The sequence below is a fragment of the Haliotis rufescens genome, unplaced genomic scaffold (assembly GCF_023055435.1).
Source record: "Haliotis rufescens isolate VD_foot unplaced genomic scaffold, xgHalRufe1.0.p SCAF_4, whole genome shotgun sequence".
Taxonomy (NCBI): Eukaryota; Metazoa; Mollusca; class Gastropoda; order Lepetellida; family Haliotidae; genus Haliotis; species Haliotis rufescens.
This window is the reverse complement of record NW_025964112.1, coordinates 1,164,248-1,180,370: the sequence shown is the minus strand read 5'-3', so window position 1 is coordinate 1,180,370 and position 16,123 is coordinate 1,164,248. Positions and strand designations below refer to the sequence as shown.

Here is a 16,123-nt window from a genome sequence, read left to right as displayed (position 1 = left end):
CGAAGTTATGCAGGTCTCAGACGTTTACCTCTTCGGTGAAACCCCAGAGCACGGGTATGGTACTGACAAACCTTGAAACAAAATCGGGGCGAACCGGGATTCGAACCCACAATCATGGGTTTCAGGCGTACCCAAGGGATGCAACTCTGCACAGCGAATCGCTGCGCCTTAGACGACTGGGCCACCCGTGCCCCATCATGTGTTGCAGTAGGGTACACATATCTATTGTGAGTTTTAGTATTGATAAAAATTACCTTTCAAGTCTTGACTTGAGTATCGTCGCACCTGACAGTCGACAGCCACGCGAGTACCTGGTCACGTGACCTGTGAATACTGCCATAGCACGAGCTGCACGCGACAGCAGTTATGTTGAACTCTCGGCACAGATCGAAGGGGAGCATTTCAAGTCAACAATATTCGTCAAACTTCCGAAAAGGACAATACAGAGTTCCCGCAACTGTAAAAAAAAGTTTTATTCGAAAAAGTGGTTTTATTAAATTCTTCTACAGTGTGAAATGCATGCACCGTATGCCAAGGCAGGGGGCGTGCAACCCACCTTCCGTTTACGTCACCAGAGAATCACGAAACGAGCATAGACTCTCGGGTTGCGCACATGCACGTCTGCTATGTGTGAAACATGAACGAACGCTACTGCATTCTTGCAATTCCTGGAGCGTGCATAGCGAAACATCGTGGCAGTACCAACTTGGAACAGACTATAGCCATTCCTGTCTATCTTAGAGGAGGGGGGCAGAGCTTTAGATCCAATGGCCGAAACAGTAGTACACACGCGCAATTGAGTAAAATTTTGTCTTTCATTAAATCTAACCATACCCTTCCCATAAAGAAGAAGTGACATTTCGATGGAATAATGTTCGCATGACAGTTGACAACGTTAATGGGGAACCATGTACCAAGTTGATGTAAGCGCGACTGAAGGAGGGGGCGTATTGGAACAGCTAACTTGGACCCCCAATGAAGTTTTCGCCATGCTCGCCGAATATGCGCAGAAAATATGCTAAAGCTTCGCTGGCTTTTAGCTCGTTACATCAATATAGCGTTGCATTAAGTTAAAATTTATCTTCGCGCTGGTGCTCTGCTTTTGCCGGCCTTGTAGAGTAATGGCTGAAGGGTCTTCACGAGTGCAGGCCAAGTCCTGCGTGATGGATGTGAAACAGGGCTGTGCATGGGTATCCGTCTCCTCAGAGATGAACTTTATTCCTCTGAAAGTTAGATGAAGAAAAGAGAAGATCCACGGATAACATGTTGACACACTGCTGTATACGAGTGACGACTCCCACTGTCGGATACAGCCCGGTTTTAGCATCATGCGATCCCGTCTTATCACCCACATGCCGTGAAAAAGGACCAGACATGCTATTTAAGAAATTATGCCGTTTTTCACTGTTCAAAAGCTAAATATCACACATGCGTCACCAAGAAAAGTAATGTCAGATTGTTGAAACATCTGTTTGAAGTTAACGGATGTAATCGATGTGATGTCGGATAAAACTCACTTTTGAGAAATGAGACACGCACCATTACTTTCTGAAATTAACGGTTTAAGAGAGCAGGGGCAAAGAGCACCATATATATGCTGAGGGACATGTGAATTAGGTATGTTTAAAATAGAACTTACTTGATTAGAAAGATCCGGGATAGAATAGGTCTTCAGCAACCCATGCTTGCCGTAAAAGGCGACTATGCTTGTCGTAAAAGGCGACTAACGGGATCGGGTGGTCAGGCTCGCTGACTTGGTTGATGCATGTCATCGATCCCAATTGCGTGGATCGATGTTCATGAAGTAAATCAATGGATTGTCTGGTCCAGACTCGATTATTTACAGACCGCCGTCATATAGCTGGAATATTGCTGAGTGCGGCGTAAAACAACAAACCAAACGAAACAAAAACCTGATTAGACAAGGTTGCCTCGTTTAAAATGACATGCAAAACTGTAAGCTAGCTTATTGTTATTATGCGCTAGTGCTTCTGCCCTCGTTTGTGGAGTCATTGTTAAGACTGTCGTCGGTAACCTTGCGTGTATGCTTGATGCACGAGGCGACTGGTTGATTGCCTGTCATCGTACCCCGACGGCGTGGTCCGTTGCTCATCATATCAGCCACTGGTTGTCAAGACTCGATCATGCACCGCCGTGATATAGCTTGAGATTGCCGAGTACTGCTACTACTATGACTATTGCCTGGTGCAACTACTTCTACAATCATCGCTACTATCACCTAAGGCTGGGGCGAGTCCAAATTTACTACCCGGGTATCCACCCTCCTATTACCCGACCATACCTGGGTACCCGCTGTAGGTCTCAATAGATATGTACAAAATTGGGAATAGTTTGACCGTAGCCCTGGACAAAATGTATTTAGATACACGTATAAAACGATCTGGTCATGCATACACTGAAGTTGACTGAAGCTTTATTTACTCAAACATATACAAGTCAAAAGGAATGTGTGCATGGTTAGAAAGAAATGCGAATATTAGCGACTTATAGTGTAACCACTGAGCTATAGTGAGTTTTTGTCATTAAACAAGATATCACATGACTAACCACGGATCCGGGTGGTCCTGTGGGTACCCGGGTCCTTCTCAGTACCCACCCGACCCGAATACCCGAGTTACCCGTCCCAGCCCTACTGTACCCCTGCTGACTCGTGAAGGTCCGGGTTAGAATAGGTCTTTACGAATCCATGCTTGTCGTAAGATGCGACTATGTTTTTAAGAGGTGACTAACGGGATCGGTTGGTGAGTCTCACTGACTTGGTTGATGCAGTTCACCGTATCCCTATTGCGTGGATCGATGCTCATGATATCAGTCACTGGATTGTCTGGTCCAGATTCGATTTAAATATCACCGCCAGAAAGCTGGAATATTTTTGTGTGTGATGTTAATCAAAGAAACAAACACTACTACTACAACGTCACTACTGCCACTACAACGTCACTACTACTACAACCATCACTCTTACGTAAGTCACTACTACTACTACTACTACTACTACAACGTCACTACTACTACCTCAGCTACGTGTATTAATCAAAGGAAGACGTGTCACGACTTCAGCTCAAGAGTTCAGTGCGTTAAACAAGTAAACCACCACTACAGCTGCCGCTACTGCTACTAAGCGCCGGGCCTTGAGCTGCAGACTGACCTTGGGCGCGCGCGCGTGCGTGCGTGATTTACCACTTTGGTAGAGCCTACGAGAACGAGTATGGCGCTGACACACTACCGATCATGATCAGGGTGGATTTGGAGTTCGAACCCACGATCACTGGATTCTGGCATGACCAAAATTCGTACAGGGATTCTCCCCCTCTTTCACCACTAAAAGTATCATATATTGTCTGACTACTAAATCATTCAGCAATGCCAGGTCCGAGATAAGCAACAGATGCTTGCTTGCATGGGCAGTGTTGTTAGGTGAATGTGTGAGTGAGTGAGTATGGTTTTACGCTGCTTTTAGCAATTTTACAGTAATATCATGGCGGGGACATAAGAAATGGGCTTCACACATTGTACCCATGGGTATCTTCCGCATGATGAGCGAACGCTTTAACCACAAGGCTACCCCACCGCCCCCTGTTAAGGCTATGGTGCTACATCTTTATATCATGGTCTGCATGGCAGGAACACCAGGGGTTGATTGTATGGTCCCAGTCAGGGGTACTATGTCATGCTTGGTTACATAGGGGAATAAACTACCCACACAACAAAGGAACCATTTTCTTGATTTACATACAATTTAATCACACATTAATTAACAGTCCAACTATATGTCTTATGTGGTCTCAGAAAATTTAACATTATAGATACAAAAGTAAGGCATGGTGATAATACCATTAAATCAAGATATAATATTTTTAATATTTACACAGGGGTACAAACTATCTGGTACTTTTTTCTGTATCAAGATTAGATATTTTTCTGCTACAGCTGCAAATCAGATATTTTTGTATTTTACATTTTGAGTTGGATATTTTCAAAGAAACACCTTGCTACAATGTAATTTTTATGGCAGTGATTTTTTTTTTTAAAGTCTGAAGCATTAAGTATTTTTTGGGACAAAATCACAGATACCCCAACCCAGAATATCACATGGTCAGTCCCTTAGGTAAACAATCCAAAATGTCACTAAAGGCGTTCATCCTGCATGGTAACTTTAACCTTACATGTCGCACTATCCACATACTTTCCAACTGTTACAGGTAGCCTATCCATGTACAAACAGTAGTGACTGGTGAATTGATAACCGACACATCACATAGTTGACAAAGGCTTTATTTCATTCAGTGCAAGATTGTTTTAGGATGCATTGCCAAAGCAAAGTAACAAACAAAATATGTCAACAACTAAACATATTACAGAAGGAGATTCACAGGGCAGACAGACAGATGGTGAAACACTGTGAACTATTTGGATGATTAGAAGTGGGTTTGACTTAAGTACAGGCCTGACTGTGTGTGCGTGTGCCTGGGTGTGTGTGTGTGTGTGTGTGTGTGTGTGTGTGTGCGTGTGCGCGCGCGCGTGCGTGTATGTGTGTGCGTGCGTGCCTGTGTGTGTGCCTGTGTAAGTGTGTGTGTGTGTGTGTGTGTGTGTGTGTGTGTGTGTGTGTGTGTGTCCTTTCTGTTGTCAATACCAGACTCCCAGTACCTCCATCTCAGGCTAATTGTCCCAGCTTACCAGTGCATGCCATGCGAGACTGAATAACTCTCCTGATGGAAATATAGCTGAGTGTGTCAGTGAAGTAACAATGGTACTTCTGGCAGCTTCCATAACAGTAACAGCGACATGAAACGAATGGTCATACAAAATCTTCATCACATGAAACAAAGCAATTGATAACAAATCTAACATTGAGCAATACATTGGCTGTGATATCTCTCATACTGGACAGGGAGGTCATTTTCCTATCCATGTGTTTTCCACAATGATTTGACACTCCCATAAAGTTATTACTTTGAGACCTCGCAATATGTTCTCTTCCTTTCATGATCATCGATACCACTTGATTGTCACAATTGCAAACAACAAATACACATGATATTTTTGTATTCCAAGAATTCCCTCTGAAATACGGAGGAAGGTAATACAGAAACTTGACATCCATATATCAGAGCAACCCTGTAGATCCTGGCCACACGGAGATCCTGATGACATCGACAGGTGAAGCACAAGCCATTGAGGAAGCAAGAAGCAAAGGCATTCTATAGACAGGTTTATTATTCAAGGAGTCGAGACTTTTGAAAAGAAACCCACCTGTTTCCAAATACACTGGAAACATAATATCCACCACCAAAATATATAGTTCACGGGACATGGTTGAAGTTTTGAAAAATAATGAGATGGGTTTCTGAGAAAAAACCTGAATACTGAGAAGCAATTGCTGAACAAATATTCAGTCTCAAACAAAAGCCCCAGGGTCCTATGGTGTTAAATAGATGGCCCCTGAGGATGCAAGCGGACAGGGTAATTGTACAAGGGGCAAAGGCATCACATGGACCAAAGTAACCAAACAAGAAGCCAACTCCTAATGTGTAATGGTAACGATACTGGGGTAAAGGCATTACTGGTAATAGCGGTATGTGGAGTGATGTCAGCCCAGGGTAACAATATAAGACAATCTCATTAAAATCAGATCTGAGTTCTCGCTGCTGCTAAACAAAGATCTGAAGACATCCCATTACGGGTCATGTCAGAACGACCTTTCGCGAACTTTGACCGACCACTGAAATGACTAACAAGAAGTCGACATCAGCCAATTAGTAAGCACCTTTCTTGAGCTTTACGGCACTCGTTTCAACCTGGCGACTTCCATTTCAGACTACACTGGAAAAACATGTTGACACAGTACTGATTAAAATTTTGAAAACTGCACAAACGAACATTCCGGAATGTCTAATATATGATTGAGATTATATGGCAGTGCTTCCCACGTACTGTTTATCCCATGGAAGCGAGAGATAGACGATAATTTTGATGGAATCAGTCGTACGGACCTTAACTGTCGTTCGGAATACACTGTGTTGACGTTTTCGAGGTTGCATTATTAGACAACATATTCCGACCGTCACTTTCATGATCTGGTAAGCGACACTTTGATTGGTCGAATGAAAGATCTTTCTGACGTGACCTGTAATGGGATGTCCACAAATCTTTGTATAGCGATAGCGAGAACGAAGATCTGATTTTAATGAGATTGAATCTAAGAGCAAGGTAAGGACACGAAAGCAAAGGCATTATATGGACCAAGGTTACAGTACAAGAGCAAAGGCATTATATGGACCAGGGTTACAGTACAGGAGCAAAGGCATTATATGGACCAAGGTTACAGTACAGGAGCAAAGGCATTATATGGACCAAGGTGACAGTACAAGAGCAAAGGCATTATATGGACCAGGGTTACAGTACATTAGCAAAGGCATTATATGGACCAGGGTTACAGTACAGGAGCAAAGGCATTATATGGACCAGGGTTACAGTACAGGAGCAAAGGCATTATAAGGACCAGGGTTACAGTACAAGAGCAAAGGCATTATAAGGACCAGGGTTACAGTACAGGAGCAAAGGCATTATATGGACCAGGGTTACAGTACAAGAGCAAAGGCATTATATGGACCAGGGTTACAGTACAGGAGCAAAGGCATTATAAGGACCAGGGTTACAGTACAAGAGCAAAGGCATTATATGGACCAGGGTTACAGTACAGGAGCAAAGGCATTATATGGACCAGGGTTACAGAACAAGAGCAAAGGCATTATATGGGGACCAGGGTTACAGTACAGGAGCAAAGGCATTATATGGACCAGGGTTACAGTACAGGAGCAAAGGCATTATATGGACCAGGGTTACAGTACAGGAGCAAAGGCATTATATGGACCAGGGTTACAGTACAAGAGCAAAGGCATTATATGGACCAGGGTTACAGAACAAGAGCAAAGGCATTATATGGGGACCAGGGTTACAGTACAGGAGCAAAGGCATTATATGGACCAGGGTTACAGTACAAGAGCAAAGGCATTATATGGACCAGGGTTACAGTACAAGAGCAAAGGCATTATATGGACCAGGGTTACAGTACAGGAGCAAAGGCATTATATGGACCAGGGTTACAGTACAGGAGCAAAGGCATTATAAGGACCAGGGTTACAGTACAAGAGCAAAGGCATTATAAGGACCAGGGTTACAGTACAGGAGCAAAGGCATTATATGGACCAGGGTTACAGTACAAGAGCAAAGGCATTATATGGACCAGGGTTACAGTACAGGAGCAAAGGCATTATAAGGACCAGGGTTACAGTACAAGAGCAAAGGCATTATATGGACCAGGGTTACAGTACAGGAGCAAAGGCATTATATGGACCAGGGTTACAGAACAAGAGCAAAGGCATTATATGGGGACCAGGGTTACAGTACAGGAGCAAAGGCATTATATGGACCAGGGTTACAGTACAGGAGCAAAGGCATTATATGGACCAGGGTTACAGTACAGGAGCAAAGGCATTATATGGACCAGGGTTACAGTACAAGAGCAAAGGCATTATATGGACCAGGGTTACAGAACAAGAGCAAAGGCATTATATGGGGACCAGGGTTACAGTACAGGAGCAAAGGCATTATATGGACCAGGGTTACAGTACAAGAGCAAAGGCATTATATGGACCAGGGTTACAGTACAAGAGCAAAGGCATTATATGGACCAGGGTTACACAACAAGAGCAAAGGCATTATATGGGGACCAGGGTTACAGTACAGGAGCAAAGGCATTATATGGACCAGGGTTACAGTACAAGAGCAAAGGCATTATATGGACCAGGGTTACAGTACAAGAGCAAAGGCATTATATGGACCAGGGTTACAGTACAAGAGCAAAGGCATTATATGGACCAGGGTTACAGAACAAGAGCAAAGGCATTATATGGGGACCAGGGTTACAGTACAGGAGCAAAGGCATTATATGGACCAGGGTTACAGTACAAGAGCAAAGGCATTATATGGACCAGGGTTACAGTACAAGAGCAAAGGCATTGTATGGACCAGGGTTACAGTACAAGAGCAAAGGCATTATAAGGACCAGGGTTACAGTACAAGAGCAAAGGCATTATATGGACCAGGGTTACAGTACAAGAGCAAAGGCATTATATGGACCAGGGTTACAGTACAAGAGCAAAGGCATTATAAGGACCAGGGTTACAGTACAAGAGCAAAGGCATCATATGGACCAGGGTTACAGTAAAAGAGCAAAGGCATTATATGGACCAGGGTTACAGTAAAAGAGCAAAGGCATTATATGGACCAGGGTTACAGTACAAGAGCAAAGGCATTATAAGGACCAGGGTTACAGTACAAGAGCAAAGGCATTATATGGACCAGAGTTACAATACAATGGGCACAGGCGAAAAGTATAACAAGAAGACGAAGTCATCTATATCTCCCGCCTATTGGACAATCTTAAAGACAATGATATGTGCAATTAAATGTGACATTGTAAATTAAGTTTGTCCATTCGCTTGTGGAAGAGCTTGAATACAAGAGCTGCTGTATAACATCTCCATAGAACTTTGTACAAATATCTGCTTCAGTAAGACTGTAATGTAAACAAATGTTGTCATCATCTTCCAGTATGTGAAGGCGAAGTTTGATTTGTATCCTTAAGCACTGCACAATTCACTTGTTTAGATATCATGAATTGTATTGTAGAGCATTGTTATACAGGCTGGTATTGTTGCAGCCCTACCCTTTATGGGTAGTTACCAGAGTAAGGTACACGGTACAGATACAGTACAAAAGTTGTGAGCATGCTGACACCTCAAAACCTGGCAAATTTCTAATACATCTACTATGAATCCTTTTATATCCTGTTGCAGTGTCTACTGGTGCGCCATTTAATTGAAATAGGAAATGATAACAATTTTAAAATCTTTACAGAACAAAGACTCTATATCGGCAGTAGGTTTATATTGTACAAAGTTTCATGGAGAAGTACATAACAGAACTGAGGAAAATTGTTAACTTAAAATTGCTCCAATTCAAGTCTAAATTAATCAAATTTATATAAAACAAAAAAATTGGGAGAATCATAAATAGCAAAAGGCACATCTACACTGCGGGGTGTATGGTGAGTGTGTTTACCAAGTTTCTTAAACATATCTCTAAAAGGATTTTTCAGTTCCGCTCTGGAAATGAAATCCACTGCTTTCATTCAGTTCAGTGACTAAGTCCAAATTTATAAAATTCATATAAAATAAAATATATTTTTGGGGAATCATAAATAGGGAAAGGCATATCTACACCATATAGTGAATGTGTGTACCAAGTTTTATAAAGATTTCTCTAACGGCTTTTGAGTTCTGCTCCGGAAATGAAACCCACTGCTTCCATTCAGTTCAGAAACTAAGTCCAAATTTTAAAAAATTATATAAAATATATTTCAAATGCAGGGGAAACCTAAATAGCAAAAGGCACATCTACACCAAATGGTGAATGTGTTTACCATATTTTGTAACATTATCGTCTTATGGTCTCTGAGTTCTGCTCCAGAAACGAAGTGTGATGGACAGACGGATGGCTGGAGTTCATTTCTATACAAATACTCTGTTCGAGGCAGAATCTCAATCACAGCATTATCTGCATGTAGACTCTAAGCAAATGGTTGGAGAATGTTATATCCTTCCTCCGAATGTCATCAAGAAGCACACCTAAAGATCTTGCAAAACAAGACAAGAGCCTTGGAAATGTGAACATACACATAAAATTACAGTGAAGTTGTTCACGTGTTGTACATATATGTTACAGAAAACACAAGACATTGAAACAATACAAAATGCCTTAGTCAAATCCCCTTCAGTTGACACTGCCCCACTCCAGCCTGCTATAAGGGGTAGTGGGACAATGGCAGTGACTACACCATGGCTTCCTTCCACTAAACTAGAGGTGATGGAGGTGTTCAGAAGGCATCATTGTGGAACATGGAATACTCGTGCTGTGACCTTTGGTCAATCATTTAAGTAGACAAGATACATACAATAAAAATATCTAAAAGGAACAATTCGTAAAATACAAACAACAGTGCATGACATGGATAACATAGGTATGTGTAACCAGAAATAGTAGAGATTCACAACTGGCAGTGAACTTGAACACACGTGTGTACCCACTGAATACAGTCTTTAAGGGAGGGGAACTGTAGGTGAGGGAACCTATACGTGTACTAGTAACTGACGATATACAGTACTTTGCAGAAATCTATTCAAGAGGTGGTTGTGTGTTTTTTTGGGTTTTTTTTGTAATCTCAGACATCCATGAAAGAGACATAACTAGTGTGCTTGTGGTATTTGCTACTTCAATAATACATACGGGGCTTCATGTGATCTTAGAGCATGGCCTTAAAGTGACCTCAGAGTATGGCCTTAAAGGGACCTGAGAGTATGACCTTAAAGTGACCTCAGAGCATGCCATTAAAGTAATCTCAGAGAATGGTCTTAAAGTGACCTCAGAGTATGCCTTAAGGTGACCTGACAGTATGGCCTTAAAGTGACCTGAGAGTATGGTCTTAGTGTGACCTGAGAGTATGGCCTTAAAGTGGAGCATGGCCTTAAAGTGATCTGAGAGAATGGTCTCAGAGGGACCTGAGAGTATTGCCTTAAAGTGACCTGAGAGCATGGCATTAAAGTGACCTCAGAGCATGCCATTAAAGTAATCTCAGAGAATGGTCTTAAAGTGACCTCAGAGTATGCCTTAATGTGACCTGAGAGTATGGCCTTAAAGTGACCTGAGAGTATGGTCTTAGTGTGACCTGAGAGTATGGCCTTAAAGTGGAGCATGGCCTTAAAGTGATCTGAGAGAATGGTCTCAGAGGGACCTGAGAGTATTGCCTTAAAGTGACCTGAGAGCATGGCATTAAAGTAATCTCAGAGAATGGTCTTAAAGTGACAAGAGAGTATGGCCTTAAAGTGACCTCAGAGCAAGGCCTTAAAGTGATCTGAGAGTATGGTCTTAAAGTTATCTGAGAGCATGGTATTAAAGTGACCTCAGAGCATGGCCTTAAAGTGATCTGAGAGAATGGTCTTAGAGGGACCTGAGAGTATGGCCTTAAAGTGACCTGAGAGTATGGCCTTAAAGTGACCAGAGATTATGCTTAAAAGTGACCTCAGAACATGGCCTGAAAGTGATCTGAGAGTATGGTCATAAGGTGACCTCAGAGCATGGCATTAAAGGAATCTCAGAGTATGGTCTAACCTGAATTTATTATCTTAAAGTGATCATGGGGTATGGCCTTTATGTGACCTAAATTTAGGCCGTAAAGAGGCCTTAAAGAGACCTTAGTGTATGGCTTTAAAGTGATCTCAGGGAAGGCCTTGAAGTGACCTCAGGGAAGGCCTCAAAGTGATCTCAACATATTAAAGTGAGCATGACCTTAAAGTAACCAAAGAATATGGCCTTAGGGTGGCCTCAGTGTATGCCCTTACAATGAACATGAAGGACATTCATTAGAATGATAAAACATACTGGAATGAAGCAAATGATCCAATACTTAATGAACAAGGCCTCCATATTCAATATATTTGTCCATACATATTTCATACTGTCGTGATTGGACTGCAGACACTGTCAACTCATAATGATTGATTAATAATTATTTGCTACAAAACTACTCCGTAAAAAGACTATAATATTCTACATTAATACTGACAACTACTTCCTTGAGATCGGTCCTTCCTAACCCATTGTCTCAGTATCACAAGCTTCCATACATTCTCATACTCCATTGTCTTCCATGTGTTCACAAACATTGTGTTCCATGTGTTCACAAACAAACACTGTCTTCCATGCGTTCACCGAAGAACATTGTCTTACATGTGTTCACAAACAAACATTGTCTTCCATGTGTTCACAAACATTGTCTCCCCTGTGTTCACAAACAAACATTGTCTTCCATGTGTTCACCAACAAACATTGTCTTACATGTGTTCACAAACAAACATTGTCTTCGATGTGATCACAAACAAAAACATTGTCTTCCATGTGTTCACAAACAAACATCGTCTTACATGTGTTCACAAACATTGTCTTCCATGTGTTCACAAACAAACATTGTCTTCGATGTGTTCATAAACAAACATTGTCTTCGATGTGTTCACAAACAAACATTGTCTTCCATGTGTTCACAAACATTGTCTTCCATGTGTTCACAAACAAACACTGTCTTCCATGCGTTCACCGAAGAACATTGTCTTACATGTGTTCACAAACAAACATTGTCTTCCATGTGTTCACAAACATTGTCTCCCCTGTGTTCACCAACAAACATTGTCTTACATGTGTTCACAAACAAACATTGTCTTCGATGTGTTCACAAACAAACATTGTCTTTGATGTGTTCACAAACAAACATTGTCTTCCATGTGTTTACAAACAAACATTGTCTTCCATGTGTTCACAAACAAACATTGTCTTCCATGTGTTCACAAACAAACATTGTCTTCCATGTGTTCACAAACAAACATTGTCTTCCATGTGTTCACAAACAAACATTGTCTTCCATGTGTTCACAAAAAAACATCGTCTTCCATGTGTTCACAAACAAACACTGTCTTCCATGTGTTCACCAAAGAACATTGTCTTACATGTGTTCACAAACAAACATTGTCTTACATGTGTTCACAAACAAACATCGTCTTACATGTGTTCACAAACAAACATCGTCTTCCATGTGTTCACAAACACTGTCTTCCATGTGTTCACCAACAAAGTTTATGGTTTGCCTATGTAAACTTTCATTAAAAAAATACAAAAATATGTTTCGTATACAAACTATCTATTTATGTTATAATAATGTATGCCACATAGCTAGAAGCTGAACACACCTCTAAATATCCCTCACTCTTCAACACAGTTTCAACACTAGGTGCTTTAAAAATTAAACTCACTCTCACTTGGTGACGTACTTGCTCACAATGATTTTCTTCATGAAACTATCGGTTCACCAACACATATTCATAGGACCTACTTGGCAAAGGAATGAATAATATTTTATTTATCATTTCATTATAATTTTTTTCAAGTTCATGTTCAGCACTATTATTTCTGTCAATTTCTTGTTTATCATAATGCATCTATTATTTCGGTCAAACTCTTGTTACCATAATGCACATATTGTTTCTGTCAAATTCTTGTTTATCAGAATGAATTTATTGTTTTTGTCAAACTCTTGTTACCATAATGCATTTATTGTTTCTGTCAAATTCTTGTTTATCATAATGCATTTATTATTTCAGTCAAACTCTTGTTACCATAATGCATTTATTGTTTCTGTCAAATTCTTGTTTATCATAATGCATTTATTATTTCAGTCAAACTCTTGTTATCATTATTCTGCCAAATTCTTGAATTCTTGTCTATTAAATTACATTTACTATTTCTTTCAAATTCTTATAATTATAATGCATTTATCATTTCTGTCAAATTCTTATCATAATACATGTATTAGTTCTGTCAAATTCATGTTTACCATGATACATTTATTACTTCTGTCAAATTCATTATGTCGTATCTCCAATTTATGACTCTGTTCAACACAAACCTATCTTAAGTTTTTATGTTAGTATAATGTCCACCTCAAATTCATTTTTTTGCTGCCCTGACATAACTACTTCCTTGAGATCGGTCCTTCCTAACCCATTGTCTCAGTATCACAAGCTTCCATACATTCTCATACTCCATTGTCTTCCATGTGTTCACAAACATTGTGTTCCATGTGTTCACAAACAAACACTGTCTTCCATGCGTTCACCGAAGAACATTGTCTTACATGTGTTCACAAACAAACATTGTCTTCCATGTGTTCACAAACATTGTCTCCCCTGTGTTCACAAACAAACATTGTCTTCCATGTGTTCACCAACAAACATTGTCTTACATGTGTTCACAAACAAACATTGTCTTCGATGTGATCACAAACAAAAACATTGTCTTCCATGTGTTCACAAACAAACATCGTCTTACATGTGTTCACAAACATTGTCTTCCATGTGTTCACAAACAAACATTGTCTTCGATGTGTTCATAAACAAACATTGTCTTCGATGTGTTCACAAACAAACATTGTCTTCCATGTGTTCACAAACATTGTCTTCCATGTGTTCACAAACAAACACTGTCTTCCATGCGTTCACCGAAGAACATTGTCTTACATGTGTTCACAAACAAACATTGTCTTCCATGTGTTCACAAACATTGTCTCCCCTGTGTTCACCAACAAACATTGTCTTACATGTGTTCACAAACAAACATTGTCTTCGATGTGTTCACAAACAAACATTGTCTTTGATGTGTTCACAAAAAAACATCGTCTTCCATGTGTTCACAAACAAACACTGTCTTCCATGTGTTCACCAAAGAACATTGTCTTACATGTGTTCACAAACAAACATTGTCTTCCATGTGTTCACAAACAAACATTGTCTTCCATGTGTTCACAAAAAAACATCGTCTTCCATGTGTTCACAAACAAACACTGTCTTCCATGTGTTCACCAAAGAACATTGTCTTACATGTGTTCACAAACAAACATTGTCTTACATGTGTTCACAAACAAACATCGTCTTACATGTGTTCACAAACAAACATCGTCTTCCATGTGTTCACAAACACTGTCTTCCATGTGTTCACCAACAAAGTTTATGGTTTGCCTATGTAAACTTTCATTAAAAAAATACAAAAATATGTTTCGTATACAAACTATCTATTTATGTTATAATAATGTATGCCACATAGCTAGAAGCTGAACACACCTCTAAATATCCCTCACTCTTCAACACAGTTTCAACACTAGGTGCTTTAAAAATTAAACTCACTCTCACTTGGTGACGTACTTGCTCACAATGATTTTCTTCATGAAACTATCGGTTCACCAACACATATTCATAGGACCTACTTGGCAAAGGAATGAATAATATTTTATTTATCATTTCATTATAATTTTTTTCAAGTTCATGTTCAGCACTATTATTTCTGTCAATTTCTTGTTTATCATAATGCATCTATTATTTCGGTCAAACTCTTGTTACCATAATGCACATATTGTTTCTGTCAAATTCTTGTTTATCAGAATGAATTTATTGTTTTTGTCAAACTCTTGTTACCATAATGCATTTATTGTTTCTGTCAAATTCTTGTTTATCATAATGCATTTATTATTTCAGTCAAACTCTTGTTACCATAATGCATTTATTGTTTCTGTCAAATTCTTGTTTATCATAATGCATTTATTATTTCAGTCAAACTCTTGTTATCATTATTCTGCCAAATTCTTGAATTCTTGTCTATTAAATTACATTTACTATTTCTTTCAAATTCTTATAATTATAATGCATTTATCATTTCTGTCAAATTCTTATCATAATACATGTATTAGTTCTGTCAAATTCATGTTTACCATGATACATTTATTACTTCTGTCAAATTCATTATGTCGTATCTCCAATTTATGACTCTGTTCAACACAAACCTATCTTAAGTTTTTATGTTAGTATAATGTCCACCTCAAATTCATTTTTTTGCTGCCCTGACATAACTGAAATACTGTCAGCTTCAGCCCAACTGACTGACTCACTCACTTGTATCACAATGTATTTTATTATTTGTAATAATCCATTATTATTTACCATAATACATTTCTCCTTTCTCTTCATGTTCAACATGTCCCTGTACTTAGGCGATTATCTATCAATAGTTCTCTACTTGAAATACTGTAATGAGACTGTCAACCGCCTTCAGACACGACACAGACCCTCACTGGCCATACAGGGCATAAAACACGAAGTACGCAGCGTTCAGGTCGAGTCTGTTGGTGGGGGAGAGAGCCAGCACGTTGTCGTCAAGCGTCACGTCCACAGACTCGATGAAGTTCTTGGCGGTGTCTGTGGACAGAACGGATGCTTCTTCTGGTGAGAGTGTCAGCGTCAGGATGTCCTTACCCTGCAGCTTCTGGAGCTGAAATCAAAGTGGAAGATTGTTTCACTTGTATAGTGACATACATGCACATGTGTGTGTGTGGCTGCTTGTACTAGTCTGGACTAATGAGGTTTTTTGTGCTAGCCCACTGAGA

The 16,123-nt window shown here is 40.0% G+C and overlaps 2 protein-coding genes across 2 annotated transcripts in view; both read right to left on the bottom strand.

Moving 5' to 3' along the window:
- LOC124150358 (centrosome-associated protein 350-like) overlaps positions 1 to 386 on the bottom strand; it is a 74,891-nt gene extending 74,505 nt beyond the window's left edge. Inside the window, exon 1 of the mRNA XM_048381974.1 lies at positions 255 to 386. The gene's annotated coding sequence lies outside the window, so the exon portion shown is untranslated. The remainder of the gene's footprint in view (positions 1 to 254) is intronic.
- Positions 387 to 4,280: 3,894 nt separating this feature from the next.
- Positions 4,281 to 16,123, bottom strand: part of LOC124150357 — a 34,081-nt gene continuing 22,238 nt past the window's right edge. Inside the window, exon 7 of the mRNA XM_046522348.2 lies at positions 4,281 to 16,008. Coding sequence (XP_046378304.2) covers positions 15,808 to 16,008 — 201 coding nt within the window. The 3' untranslated portion in view covers positions 4,281 to 15,807. The remainder of the gene's footprint in view (positions 16,009 to 16,123) is intronic.